This window comes from Alosa pseudoharengus, unplaced genomic scaffold, assembly GCF_046254945.1.
Source record: "Alosa pseudoharengus isolate Yale_2024_CS ecotype anadromous, Long Island Sound unplaced genomic scaffold, YU_APseudo_1.1 YU_APseudo_1.1_scf_19, whole genome shotgun sequence".
Taxonomy (NCBI): Eukaryota; Metazoa; Chordata; class Actinopteri; order Clupeiformes; family Clupeidae; genus Alosa; species Alosa pseudoharengus.
In genome coordinates this window covers 31,038,101-31,051,267 of record NW_027468657.1, presented here as the reverse complement: position 1 = coordinate 31,051,267, position 13,167 = coordinate 31,038,101, and the positions used below count along the sequence as shown (strand labels likewise).

Sequence of the window (13,167 nt, the reverse complement as noted above, 5' to 3'; positions counted from 1 at the left end):
TGTGTGTGTGTGTGTGTGTGGTTGAGCAGGTCGAATGGCTGCCTCAGCACTGCCTCGCTCCTCCCTCTGTGGAGAGCAGAGAGCGGGACACGTGGGGTCTGTGTGGAGATGGGCCGTCTGGTCATGTTGGAGGGGAGGGCGCGGCAGAGCCATGTGGAGGGCAGGGGGTGAGGTGAGGTAGCCTTGTGTGGTCAGGGGTTGTGTGTGTGTGTGGTTGGGCGGGCTAGTCCAGGTGATTGAGTGCTGGGGACTGCAGTGCTGCCGCAGAGGAGTTTTGCCGGGCACTGGAGCGGAAATGAAGTACTGCTCTTGATTCTGGAGGATTAGGGAGAGCTAAGACACAGACACACTCAGGCACACAGACAGACACACACACACGGAGTGAGCGAGCCGGTGTTCTGGAGATTCTCATTTGATCAACATCACCACAGCTCTGCACCAAAGCAGTGGGATTTTAAGGGGATAAGTGTTGTGTATGTTTTGGAATACACAGCAGCGCGGTGGTGCCTCTGGTCTGACGGCACGTGGGGACCGCCGCAGTGTGTACAGCTCAGCCTGACCCCACCGGAGGCGCGTCCGTCACCCCACGCCACGGCCAGACTCCTCTGCCTAGCGGAATTCTGCAGGGTTTGCCAAGAAAAGAACCTTTTGAGCTTTCAGTGTCAAGGCACTTAACTTCTCTGCCGACATACACACACGGTTGTTTTCGAGTGATAGATAGATAGGAGTGTGTGTGTGTGTGTGTGTGTGTGTGTGTGTGTGTGTGTGTGTGTTCCTGCAAACGGAACATAAAGCACCCTCTCGGGCTCGGTCGCCCACCCATGAATCAGGAGATGTCATCCCAGTCGGTGCATTCTCTCTGCTGAAGGTTAAGCAAACCAATTATACTTCCCCATGGTGGTGGGGGCCGAGCGAAAGGAACACCACCCTCACCGTTCTCCACCTCCTTCCTGCCCTATTGCAGCGCCCTCTCCTCTCCACTCCTCCTTCTGCTCCAAGTTCTCTCTCTCTCTCGCTCTCTCTCTCTCTCTCTCTCTCTCTCGTGTTTCTTTACTTTTTTTGTTTTTTTCACCCCATCATTCCCTATCTTTTTTTTTCACCCCGTCTTTTCATTCTTCTGCCTTTCTCTCTCTCTCTCTCTCTCTCTCTCACTCTCTCTCTCTCTCTCTTTCTGTGCCTCTCTGCAGTCTCTCCCTGCAGCGCTTCTCGCTTGCATTTTAATCAGCACCCGGCGCCTTATTAAAGCCAATGACACCGTCATGGCTGAGTGACCGGCACCCCCTCCCTCCCTCCCTCCCTCCCAGCGGCCCACCCTCCTGCCCCTGCGCTGTGCTGCAGGTCTCAGCCTCTACCTCTACCTCGGCCTGTGTGCCTTAAAGCCCTTCCATGCGGCGGCAGCCTGAGCCGCCAATGCTGAACTGAGCCCAAATAGGCCCTGCATGCCCGGGCAGAGACAAGACACCCCACACCTCCACAACCGTAGCCTGGTCACGCCAGACGAGACTACAATATCCTTTCAGTGAGATACTAGTCTGACACAGGACAATACACTAAAGTTTCCCTCCGACACAAAGGGTGAGGGGGCCAGTCAGTGACGTCAGAGAATGACGCTATAGTTTTGCAGTCTGAAGAATGTGTAAATGTGCATTGTAGGCCTACTTACATTACAAGAATATGTAAATGTATGTACAGCATAGGCCTACTTACATTACAAGGATATGTAAATGTATGTACAGCATAGGCCTACTTACATTACAAGAATGTATAAATGTATGTACGCTACAGCGTAGCCTACTTACATTGTTTCCTAGCTGCTGATGCAGTTTATTATCAGTTTGTAAAGGTTAGGTGAAGTGAGAAGTAACGTTAGGAATCCCTTATCCATATGACTAGTTGGCTGGACCAATGATTTAAAAGTTAATGCAAAGTCTACGCCCATACCATGCTAGAGTTGGAAACGTTTTCCAATCAGAAGAGGCCAGACTATATTCACGAAGTGAAACAAAGTAGTGAGTCTGGTTTTACCAGATTACCACAATCGCCCTCCATTAAAAGTTCACACACAACTTGGAGGCAGGGATGGAAGGAGAGAGGGAGGGAGGCAGGGAGGGAGGGAAGGAGAGAGGGAGGGAGGAAGGGAGATATGTTTTTCTCCCGGGAAGCAGTTGGGTGCTCTGAGGGAGGCCGTGTGGAGGTGGCGTGCAGCAGCAGGTGTCTGCTGATCAGAGAGCAGTCAGACATGACCGCAGAAGCTGCTTCGCAGGAGCACCAGCGCGACGCTGCACCCCCACTAATTAAGAAGCGCTATATTACTGCCGAGCAGTGCCATGTCCATTCCCACCTACTCTCTATTAGCCAATTGCTCTGGATTTCAGAGGTCTGGATGTGTTTGTTCTCATTCACATCCCAGGCTCACATGTGTGTATATGAAATGTTATAATGCATAAACATGATCTGACGACTTCTATTTCTCATTTCTGTCTCCTCTCTCTCTCCCTTTCTCTTTTTCTCAGACGCTTAACGAAGGAGAATGTGAAGCCGTCTGGGAGGCAGATTGGCAAACTGAGCCACAGCAACCCCACCATCCTCTTTGATTATGTGCGTGCTTTATCGTGTGTGACGGCCGTAATGGTCCAGCAGACTAATGACCGCCTTTTAGCGGCCTCCCCTTTATTAGCCGCTCTTTCCACCATCCATTTTCATTGCTCTCCAGATTAAACAGTATATACATAAACCTGTCCAGCTGCCTGGCCAGCGGCAAACACAACCCCCCCACAATCCACCTCCACAGCAATTTGGCATAACTGCATCCGCATCTGAGGAGTGGATGCTAAATTTAGACGCACAATTAGTCAGCAAGACGAATGTCCTCGACATCCTCCTCGAGATCTGATGAAGGTGCACGCGACGCTGCTAGCCTAGTAATGGTGTGCGGCGAGGGAAGGGGGAACCCGGTTAAATTTAGTCGCCAGTTAACCTCCAGGGTGCGCACTCAAAGTAAGTCAAGTCTCGTCCGTCCGTCCGTCCGCCACTGCGAATGCCGCACACGTGTTCTTCCCGAGCAGAGATGGAAAAAACGCAGCTTAGCGCAGTGATCTCCATAAGATATTCCGATGCGGGGGGGGGGGGGGGGGGCTGGCGGATTGGCTGGCGCTCACTCAACAAAAACGGGCCTCATTAGCATTTCAGAAGGAATCGCAGAAGAATCGAGCCTCAAAACAAAAAGCCCAGATCAGCACCGACACAACGCTGGTTGGCTGAGGCGCCAGAACGAGGGGCAGGGGGGGGTGGGGGGGGGAACGACATTCGATTTACAAAGAAGAAGAAAAAAACTTTCCCGTGGGATTATTCACACGCACGCAGCCCAGAGAAACAAAGGCCTGGGTCTAAATCAATTGCCAGTCGATAGATATCGGCCACAATGATTACAGAGGCTGTGTCAAATCTTCTTGGAAAAGAATATTCAATAGCTAAAAGACTCCGTCAGAAGGTGTTAGGGAGAAATGCTGTCATTGTTGGTTGGGTGGGTGGGAAAAGCAATGCAAAGAATGGAGGAAACCGTGGACAGGCAGATGAGATGTTTGTGTTTTGTGTGTGTGAGTGTTTCTGTAAAACAAAAATGTGTCTCCTATCTTTTCAGATCCTGTCACAGATTCAGTGGTACGACAACCTCATCACGCCGGTGGTGGACTCTCTCAAGTACCTCACCTCACTCAACTATGACGTGCTAGCCTGTATCCTTCCGCCTGTGAAAATAATTACCTGTGCACCCATCTGCGGGGGCTCCTCTCTGTCTCTCTCCCTCTCCCTCTCTCTACCTCTCCCTCTCTCCTCTCTGTCTCTCTACCTCTCCCTCTCTACCTCTCCCTCTCTCTACCTCTCCCTCTCTCCTCTCTGTCTCTCTACCTCTCCCTCTCACTTTTTTTCTCTCTCTCTCTCTCTCTCTCTCTCGTTTTTTGTCTTTGTGGTATCCACCCACGTGTGCGCGGAATAATAACACCACGGAGGGATTGCCATTAATGAAGGGGTGTGGAGGAACTTGCTGATCTTTCCCCCTCGAAGAAAACGACACAAAAGTAGAGGAAAAAAGCAACCCTGTTATTTATTCACACTTCACAGTTGATGAGCCACAACTCACCTTGTCAAAGCGAAAGAGGGAAAAAAAAGCCTTCTAGCAGGATTATGACGAGCATACTAACTCCATTCAGTCTCCCCTATGGATATGATCATCTGTAGTTCTAGCCTGTCATTTAGCGAACAAAGCAAGGTTAAGGTTGATCATTGTCAGTTTTTAACTTTCCGGCGTAGGCCTCTCATAATATTCATATATCAAAGACTCATTTTAAGTTCTTTTAATTGTGGCTTTAGCTGTGAAGTGTCACTGAGAAGAGAAGAGTTTTTTTTTTCTTCAGTGTAGGCTAATTGCACGATGTTGACCCTTGACCCCCTCTATGTAGACTGCATTATCGAAGCGCTGGCCAATCCGGAGAAAGAGAAGATGAAACACGACGACACAACCATCTCATCCTGGCTTCAAAGTAAGTGTGTGTGTGTGTGTGTGTGTGTGTGTGTGTGTGTGTGTTCTCCCAGAACCAGTGAAGGGCCGGTGCTTCCCAATGACTGACCTTCCTGGTGCTCTGAGAGTCTGTCAGGGGTCTCTTGTCCCTGTGGCGTTTTTAAAGTGCCCCTTTGTCCAGAGCTCTGATGGCCCAGTGGTCATTTGCCTAGTTCAGTTAATGGGAGCAGGCCTTCATGAGTGACTGGTTAATGCTTGAATTTCCATGTTTAAAGGTGTTTTTTATGTGTATTTTTTTTCTCTAACTGGTGTGTGCCTTTTGTGTGTTCTTTGCGCTCATCTGGGATAGGTCTGGCCAGTCTCTGCGGAGCAGTATTCAGGAAGTACCCCATCGAACTCGCTGGCCTTTTGCAATATGTCACCAACCAGCTCAAGGCGGGGAAGAGGTGAGTGAGCGTGTGTGTGTGTGTGTGTGTGTGTGTGCCAATCAGTTCAGTTCCTGCCCTTAGGCGACACATTAAACATCCTCTCCCTGGAGTTGGAGCAATAGAGAGGGAGTGGAAGAGGGGGGTGTGTGTGCGTGCGTGTGTGTGTGTGTTCGTGTGTGTAGGTGGTATAGGCTGGGTAATGTGGCTCATTCCTCAGCAGTCTCTGGCTGGCTGATGCCTCGTCAGCCTTGACCTGGTTTTCACAAAGCCTCCGCCATAGTCACCTCCTAAGAAAGAGCGGGAGGCCTGACCGAGCCATTCCTGCTGACGGCCACAATCCCTTTCAGTCAAACACTGCCCATTCTGAGAGACATGCACACACACTCACTCACTCTCTCACACACACACACACACGCATACACACTTAACCAATGTGAAAGTCACACAGCAGAAGCCCTGACACACATATGCACTACACACACACTAGGGGTGTAACGGTTCATGTATTCGTATTGAACCGAAACGGTACGGGCGTCACGGTTCGGTGCATGAATTTACACGGAGAATACACGGTATAAAAATACATAAAACTCGTGTGCGGATTAATTAATGTCATGCGCAATTACTGTTAAGTAGCGAGAGTTACGGGAGTTCTTTAGCGACACCTAACGCTAATCTGTAGCCTCGCCTTAGCTCTGAAGCTCTGATTGGCGCCTATGTTTTTTTTTGTCAGGTCGTCGGTCGAGTCCGTCAGTCATTAGCAGCACTAAGGTTAGACCTACAAGAGTTAGAGGATCCGCTGGTCTCTTTAAGATCGCAAGTTTGAGAACTTCAGTTACAGTAACGTTAGTACAGGCGAAAGAGTGGTGGATAAGATGAAATTGTGTGTCGGCGTTGTTCAGCATTGGGTATGTGAGTGGAAAAAATGCTACACATATTCGAAGCCATCACCCAGATGATGTAGGCTACCAATCACTGAAACGAGGGGAAAGAAACTTCCCGTGCGCTTCAGCAGCCTTTGGATACACATACAAATAGGGCCAAAACCTATGGCTTAAATTAAATGATTTCGTAATGACAGAAAGCTATGTAAATCGGGTGGTAATTACCTTTATGTTGGGGTAACTTGTAACTTCTCACATGAGGAGCTGGTAGTGTTAAGTGCATAGACAGTAAAATAAAGTGACAACGCTAACCAGGCTAATAAACAAACCATGCTACGGTGAGTTAACGTCAAAGGGCAAAGTCACGTGACTTCTAGTTGTAGTCTGTTTATGAAATGAAAGGAGCAATTTCGTTTTTTAAAAAAAGGCAAAATAGTGTGATATTTTCACAGTTAGTAGGCTAGATTATTACTTTACACACAATGAAAAATATTGAGGCAAATTGTAGACCCTTCCATATACAACTAAACACAGATGTTGAAGGTCTTGCTTAAGTGGATTTTTAAAAATCATTTTCTATGTAATTTGCACTTTCAGAAATAAGAGATGCTGTAGGCCTATTTTCAGTTTTATAGCTGATTGTCTTATTTTGTTTACAAGTTACAGATTGAGTCTGGGCACTTATTGTACTGTTTAGCCTACATCTTACACACTTCAGGCTGTTGCAGATAGCTCAGGGAAGAGACTGTATGACACTAGGTGGTACAGCCTGAGACATGTACAAAAAAAAAATGCTTTCTGCATTTTTGTTTTGCTTTTCCCTCCATTGTACCGAACTCGTACCGAACCGTGATGTCCGAACCGAGGTATGAACCGAACCGTGACTTCTGTGTACCGTTACACCCCTAACACACACACACCTTCGTGGCAAACACACACTGATTAGGAGAGGCCTTCTTAGTACTGGCTTTTTGAATGAGCTTTCCATCCCAGGTGCTGGACAGTACTGGCCCTGGCGTTCTTCTTTGCCTTTCATCCCCTCTTCCTCTCTCCTCTTCTCTCCTCCTCTCTCCTCCTCCTCTCCTCTCCTCTCCTCTCTCCAGCTGGGTGCTACATGTGGATGTGCTGCAGTCAGCACTTAGTATCAATGGGCTCTTCCTGTGCTAGTTAATATGCTTTTGTCGTTTTCCTCCTCGCTATTTGATGCATTGTATTTTGAGTGTGTGTGTGTGTGTGTGTGTGTGCCTGCGTGTGTGTGCTTCCGTGCTCACACTCCGAAAAAGACGTGTTTAGTGAAATGATGTCCTCAGTTCCCCTGAGGGGCACTTTTTTTGCTGTCTCTTCTGTACTTAAAACTATTTTGTGTGTATGTGTGTGTTGGTAGTTTCGACCTGTTGATCTTGAAGGAGGTGGTTCAGAAGATGGCAGGGATCGAGATCACAGATGAGATGACTCAGGAGCAACTGGAAGCCATGACTGGAGGAGAGCAGCTCAAAGCTGAGGTGAGAAGTTACAGTGCACATACACACACACACACACACACACACACACACACACACCTCACTTGCTCGTAAATGTAGCATGGATATAGGGACAAAGTTCAAGACCAAGAGTATTGTATCAGAGTTTGCTTTTCTGAGATATCTAAGGAGCAGTCCCTTTGTTGTAAAGACCGCCTGCTGATTTAAGTGCTGTACCATGTGGGTGTGGTGCGGTCACTCCAAGGTCCACTGCAGTCCAGAACAACCCTCGTCTCTCTCCTTGAAGTTTTCACTTTTATCCCTTCTGAATTGTTTGGGCTGTTCACTTTCACGAACTTTTCTCGTTTCCCCGTGCTTGATGAGAGTGGACACTAAGTAGTTGTGAAGGGCCCCGGGGAGATTGGGCAGGGACGAGCCTCTGCAGTCGTTACGTGCTGTCCCTCCTCTCCCTCCCCTCCCTCCCGATGCCCGGTACCCGTCTCCTTTTCTTGTGTTGTTGGGGCACAGCAGGAGGGCTCTCTCTGCAGGGGGCGTCTGCCCTGGGGCACGTCTGATGTACTCATCAGTAAAACTCTCTTCACTCACGGGCCCTGTGAGGGAGCGGTCAGGGGGTAGCAGGGCCGTCAGAATGTGACCTCTACTCCAGCTGGATAACTCGTGATCCGTTTCAGTCGGGGAACGGTGGCTAGCTGTCAATGTTTTTGTCAAGTCTCAGTGATCATATTACAGGCATGCTTGCGGCTTCGCGGGCTCGTGCGTGTGTGTGTGTGTGCGCAAGAAATTTACACACACACATAGTAATTTTCTGTGTGTGTGTTTGAGAAAGAGTGTGTGTGTGTGTGTGGACTGAAGCGATTGAGTGCCATAACAGCCCCAAGGTCACAGGTTCAGTTCCCTGAGAGTGAATGTATTGACTCGATATGTTCATTCCATTGCTTGTCATTCATTTGGAGTGCACCCAGTTGTAGATGTGTGCGGTTCAATTAAACCTGTGTGTGTGTGTGTGTGCAGGGCGGCTACTTTGGTCAGATCCGGAACACGAAGAAGTCGTCCCAGCGCCTGAAGGACGCACTACTGGAGCACGAGCTGGCACTGCCCCTGTGTCTGCTGATGGCACAGCAGCGCAACGGCGTGGTCTTCTCCGAGGGCGGCGAGAAGCACCTCAAGCTGGTGGGCAAGCTCTACGACCAGGTGAGCAGGCCGCAGGGAGACCAGCAGGTAGTGGGGGGGGGGGGGTGGGGCTACCCATTTTGTCTTTGTGATTGTGTTGTGTTCTTCAAATCTGAATTGATGTAGGAAATGAATGGTTGAAATGAGCACCCATACACACGTGTGTGTGTGTGTGTGTGTGTATACACACACACATACACGCACAACACTCATCACAGCCAGTCCAGCTGTACGCTTTGATCGTCATTCAAGGCGAACATCATCTAAACATTGTTTCACCTCAGCACTCGGTAGTTTGGGGCTGTTTGCACTACAGATGGTGCTAAAAACCCACCAATCAGCTCCTTTTTGTGTGCCTGGGTTCCCTGTGTGTGGCTGATGGCTCAGCCCCGCCCTCCCTGTCCCCCTCTCACACCTCCTGCACACCCCCCCCATCCCCCCCCTCTTGTTTCCTCTGAATGTCACAAATTAAAGCTTTCAGGAAAAGAAGTCCCGTCGCAGCTCGCTATTGTCCAAATAATTACCCGCAGTGTGAAGCGCATGGTGCAGTTCCCCCCCTCTCCTCTCTCTCTTCCCCCTCTTCTTCCTCTCCTCCACTTCTCTCCTCTCTCCTTCCCTCTCTTCTCTCGCCAGTGTGTTAACCTCAGCGGTGTAGCACTCTTAATTATTAATTTCTGCTTGTTTTCTCGCCGTGCAGAAGTTACAAGCTGTTCATTACAATCATCTCCAATGTGTCAGAACCCCATCCTCCCCCAACAAAAACCTTCCTGATTTCCCCTACTCTCCCCTCAGAAGCAGCGCGAGCTTGATCTCCTCATCTTAAGACATTTAATATGCATCGAAAGTGATTACATGGTTTATGCATAAGCATGCTTTTTTTTTTTTTTAAACCTCCCCCGACTGTGTCTAAAGAAATGCCTGATAGAAAAGAGGTTCAATTGGTGTTTTTTGCGCAGTATATTACGGGTTGGAGCAAAGCACTCAGGCGCGCATGCTGCCTTCCCCAAACACTCCACTGAGTCGGAGAGTGTGGTAATGCTTCCTGTTAGCGTTGCCTGAGTGATTGATCTCAATGGGAATGTGGGCTGACAAGTTGTGTTATTTATTTTGTGTATCCAAGTCTCGTCCCGCCCCTCTCAAATGAAGACGTGCTGGAGTTGGGCGCGATCTTCTGTGCAGCTGTGTGTTTGGAGACTTGCATCAACTCGCCTTGTTTGAGCCCAGGAGCTCTCAAAATGGCCGCAGTTCTTTGCACTGGGAAAGGAGTGCAACTTCAGAAAACAGACTCTGGGTTTCCGTGTGGACTGAAGTTGGGGATGGTTGACCAAAAAGCAGGCCTTTATATGTACACACTGCTGCAATGAGCTTATTCTCCCCCTCAGCATGTTTAGGTATATTTGACAGGGTTCCTACGCAGTATGGAAAACCTGGAAAAGTATGGAATTTGATTTTAGTAATTTCCAGGTCTGGATAAGTATGGAAAAAAGAAACAACGGTATGGAGAAATATTTGTGTTTCCAGACTATTGCATCTACAGGACTAATCACTTCACTCAGGTCATAATGAACCATTCCTACTGTTGTGTAACTTAACTGTCAGTCCACGTCATCAAGATACAATTGAATGGGGGTCCTCAGAAAAAAAAATCTCCCACATGGGGACCCTGGTACCAAAACCAAATCGAGAACCCCTGTTCTATGCAAGTGCCCTACACCATTGTGCACTGGTATGTTTGCGTAGCTCTGCTATTTTCGGCTAAAACACTGGTAGACTTTTTTGATTTTGTAAAAGATAGCAAGACATGGATACTGCATTATCTGATAAACTGTTATTGCAAACAAATAATATTGTTTATGATGATTTCTGAGGCCTCTGCCAGCAGTGCTCTAGTCTCCAACATATGTAGGCTATGCTTGTACAGAAAACTAAAAATGTGAGTGCACCTTCCAACACAGCACTTCCCCCAATGAAAAGTATCCAAGGGCTACCAAGTTAATAATAAACATTATTATACAGCTCTTCACAATGCTAGTAGAACGCTCCATTGACATAGAATATGGTCAGAAAAATTTACTGAGAAGTTTGAACATTTGAGTATGGAAAAAGTATGGAATTTTGAAATGGAAAATGTGTAGGAACCCTGATGATTGAGATTTGAGCTGCTGCATTCCACTCCACCACTTGAGTCCATAGTCCAAGGTGCAGTAGTATCAGCTGGAACACTTCCAACAGCTCCCTTTGGGTCAGGCCACTGTAGTCACTCAGAACCTCTAAGCTGGCCAATATTTGACCACGGGGACCATATTTGCTCATATTTAATGAAGAGGTCTCCAAACAGTGGTGCCCTGGACCCTCCCCCGTTTGTGTTGGCGGTCCAATTCCAATTCGCTTCATGTGTTACGGGAGTGGAGATGCAGCCTCACACGTTATTTCCCATCTTCTCATTCTCCTGCTCGTTCTGACTCGCTAAATCAGGTACGCTCATTTCAGCAGGGGTCGCAGGAGCTATACTGACGTGCAGCGGGGGAGGGGTGGGGGGGTTTGGAGTGGATGGTGCGCTTCAGTCAGCGCTGAGGTCACGATCTGTCCTGGACCAGGGTCCAGCCAGCCAGCCAGCCCGCTAGCGCTGCGGCGGAGGCAAGCGCTGTTTACTGTCTGCGGCTGAGAGGACAGCGAAGCCACACGGCTCTGCTGAATCAGCAGCAGTAGTGCCACTGCCTTTGATGTGCCTCCAGCTGTGCGTAGCCTAGCCATGGTGCTCTTCAGTTAGAGAGATCCGCTGCAGGCCAGACGTCCCCCCACCACCACCCCCCTCGCACTCTTTTTTTTTTTAATTTTATTTTTTAGATGTAGTCCTGTGCCTGTTTTGGGAGGCTGTGTCACAGGGCTACCGAGGGCTGTCGAGGACCTGACCTTGGCGTGGTGTCCTGAGTGGAGCATGGATGACGCGCTGTAATGACTGTGCCGTTCCGTAGGGCCCCGGCCACATCACGGTGTGGTCACTGGGGCCTCTGGTCAACCGGTCTGACCTACACTGACCCTTCAAACGCATCCCAGACAACCCCCCATACTAGTCCCAGTCCTCTTCTAGGTAGAGCACCCTGCTACACCACTTTCCCCTAATGCAAGGTGTCTCTCTAAAGACATCCTGCACCCAGTTCTCCTTAGAATGGTCACCTCTCTCACAGCAGCAGTCGTAGCCTGGAAGGCTCTGTCGTCGTCCTCCTGAGGGTCTGAGTGTCCGGAGTTCTGCCTCGTTCCTTACCGGCTAACGCCTCCGGTGGAGCCGGCCTCACTCCAGGGCGATTAGAGGAGCAGAAAGGCCAAACCAATCTGGCCGTTTTGATGTGCACTTTTTTTCATAGTTAGCCCGCTCCCTTTCCTCAATCCCCCCCTCCCCCAGCCAATATTCCCGTCTCGCTTAGAAGTCCAAAGGCTGCCCCCTACTTAACGAGAAGCTGTCCAAAGATTTGATGTGGCAGCTGTTCCCTTCCTGATGCAGGGGGGGAGGGAAGGAGGGAAAGAGAGAGAGAGAGAGAGAGAGAGAGTGAGAGAGCGAGGGAGATGGAGGCAGAGAGAGTGAGTCTTGCTGAAGTCTCCCACCAGATGGGAGCTCTTTGAGGACTGGCACCCCCTAGGGTTTTGCACGGCTGCCATCTTGTTTTTAAATGCCCCCCCCCCACCCCTCCCTCGCTCCCCAACCCTTTTCCCCCATCGTTAATTTAGCGACTCCGATTGGAGATGTCAGCCATCCGGCGCAAGTGCACACCGTTCCCAGGCGCGCTGCCTGTTTTGATGTACGGCGAGGAGAGACTTGCACTCTTTCGAGCTCCTGCTTTGCTGAGCGGCTCTCCTCATTGCCGATGCAGCCCCCGTCGCTCTCTCTCCAGGAACGCGGCGGAGGTTTGTAAATGCGTCTCGCACCTCTTTATGAGTCCCGGCTGCACCTCTCCACTCGTGTCGGTTTCAAGACTGTTATTTCAGCAGTTCAGCGACGACAACACTTGTTTTTTTTTTTTTTTATGTATGTATTTATTCATATATTTATTTACAGTAGGACCCAGGGGAGCCGATGAGAATTCATGAGAGGTTTTGAATCGGATGCATTCGGGAGTAGGAGCCCAGTTGTTCCGCCGTTGTCTCACGCATTCAAATATTTACATTTCTGTGATGTCACATCTCCTTGTTGCGAGCATGCTTCAGCGGCCATTGTTCCTGCTCGTTGTGGAGTGCCTCTAATACTCTCCCTCATCCTCTCTCCTTCCTCCCCTCCCTCCCTCTCTTCCCTCCCTCACGCTCTTCTCTTGCTCCCTCTCTCCTTGAGTCAGTTAGACAAAATTGCTTTAGTGTGCACAACATTGATTCGGGGGGGCAACTGCCGGTGATGAATGGCTTTAATAAAACAAGGTGCAGTTCCCCAACTAAATGAGCACGAGGAGGATTTATTAAGAACATCTGCATTTTGCTGGGATCTCAATGGCACACAAGAGGATGAATGCATTCTCTTCCTCTCCCTGCCCACACACACACACACACACACACACACACACTCACGGTCTCTCACTGTCTCCATCCTCCTCTCTTCTACTTCGCTTTATGTTGCTCTTCTCAGTCTGTATCAATCCTTCATTATTTTATGAACTTTCGATTCTGTGTACTTTACTGTCACGGTTACTGTACTCCAACAT

At 49.2% G+C, this 13,167-nt stretch overlaps 1 protein-coding gene across 1 annotated transcript in view; it reads left to right on the top strand.

Annotated features, from left to right (window-relative positions):
- thoc2 (THO complex 2) overlaps window positions 1-13,167 on the top strand; it is a 58,826-nt gene that overhangs the window by 18,473 nt on the left and 27,186 nt on the right. The window contains exons 16-21 of the mRNA XM_076292349.1: window positions 2,514-2,598; window positions 3,641-3,734; window positions 4,458-4,538; window positions 4,866-4,962; window positions 7,213-7,330; window positions 8,321-8,500. Of these exons, the coding sequence (XP_076148464.1) occupies window positions 2,514-2,598; window positions 3,641-3,734; window positions 4,458-4,538; window positions 4,866-4,962; window positions 7,213-7,330; window positions 8,321-8,500 (655 nt within the window). The remainder of the gene's footprint in view (window positions 1-2,513; window positions 2,599-3,640; window positions 3,735-4,457; window positions 4,539-4,865; window positions 4,963-7,212; window positions 7,331-8,320; window positions 8,501-13,167) is intronic.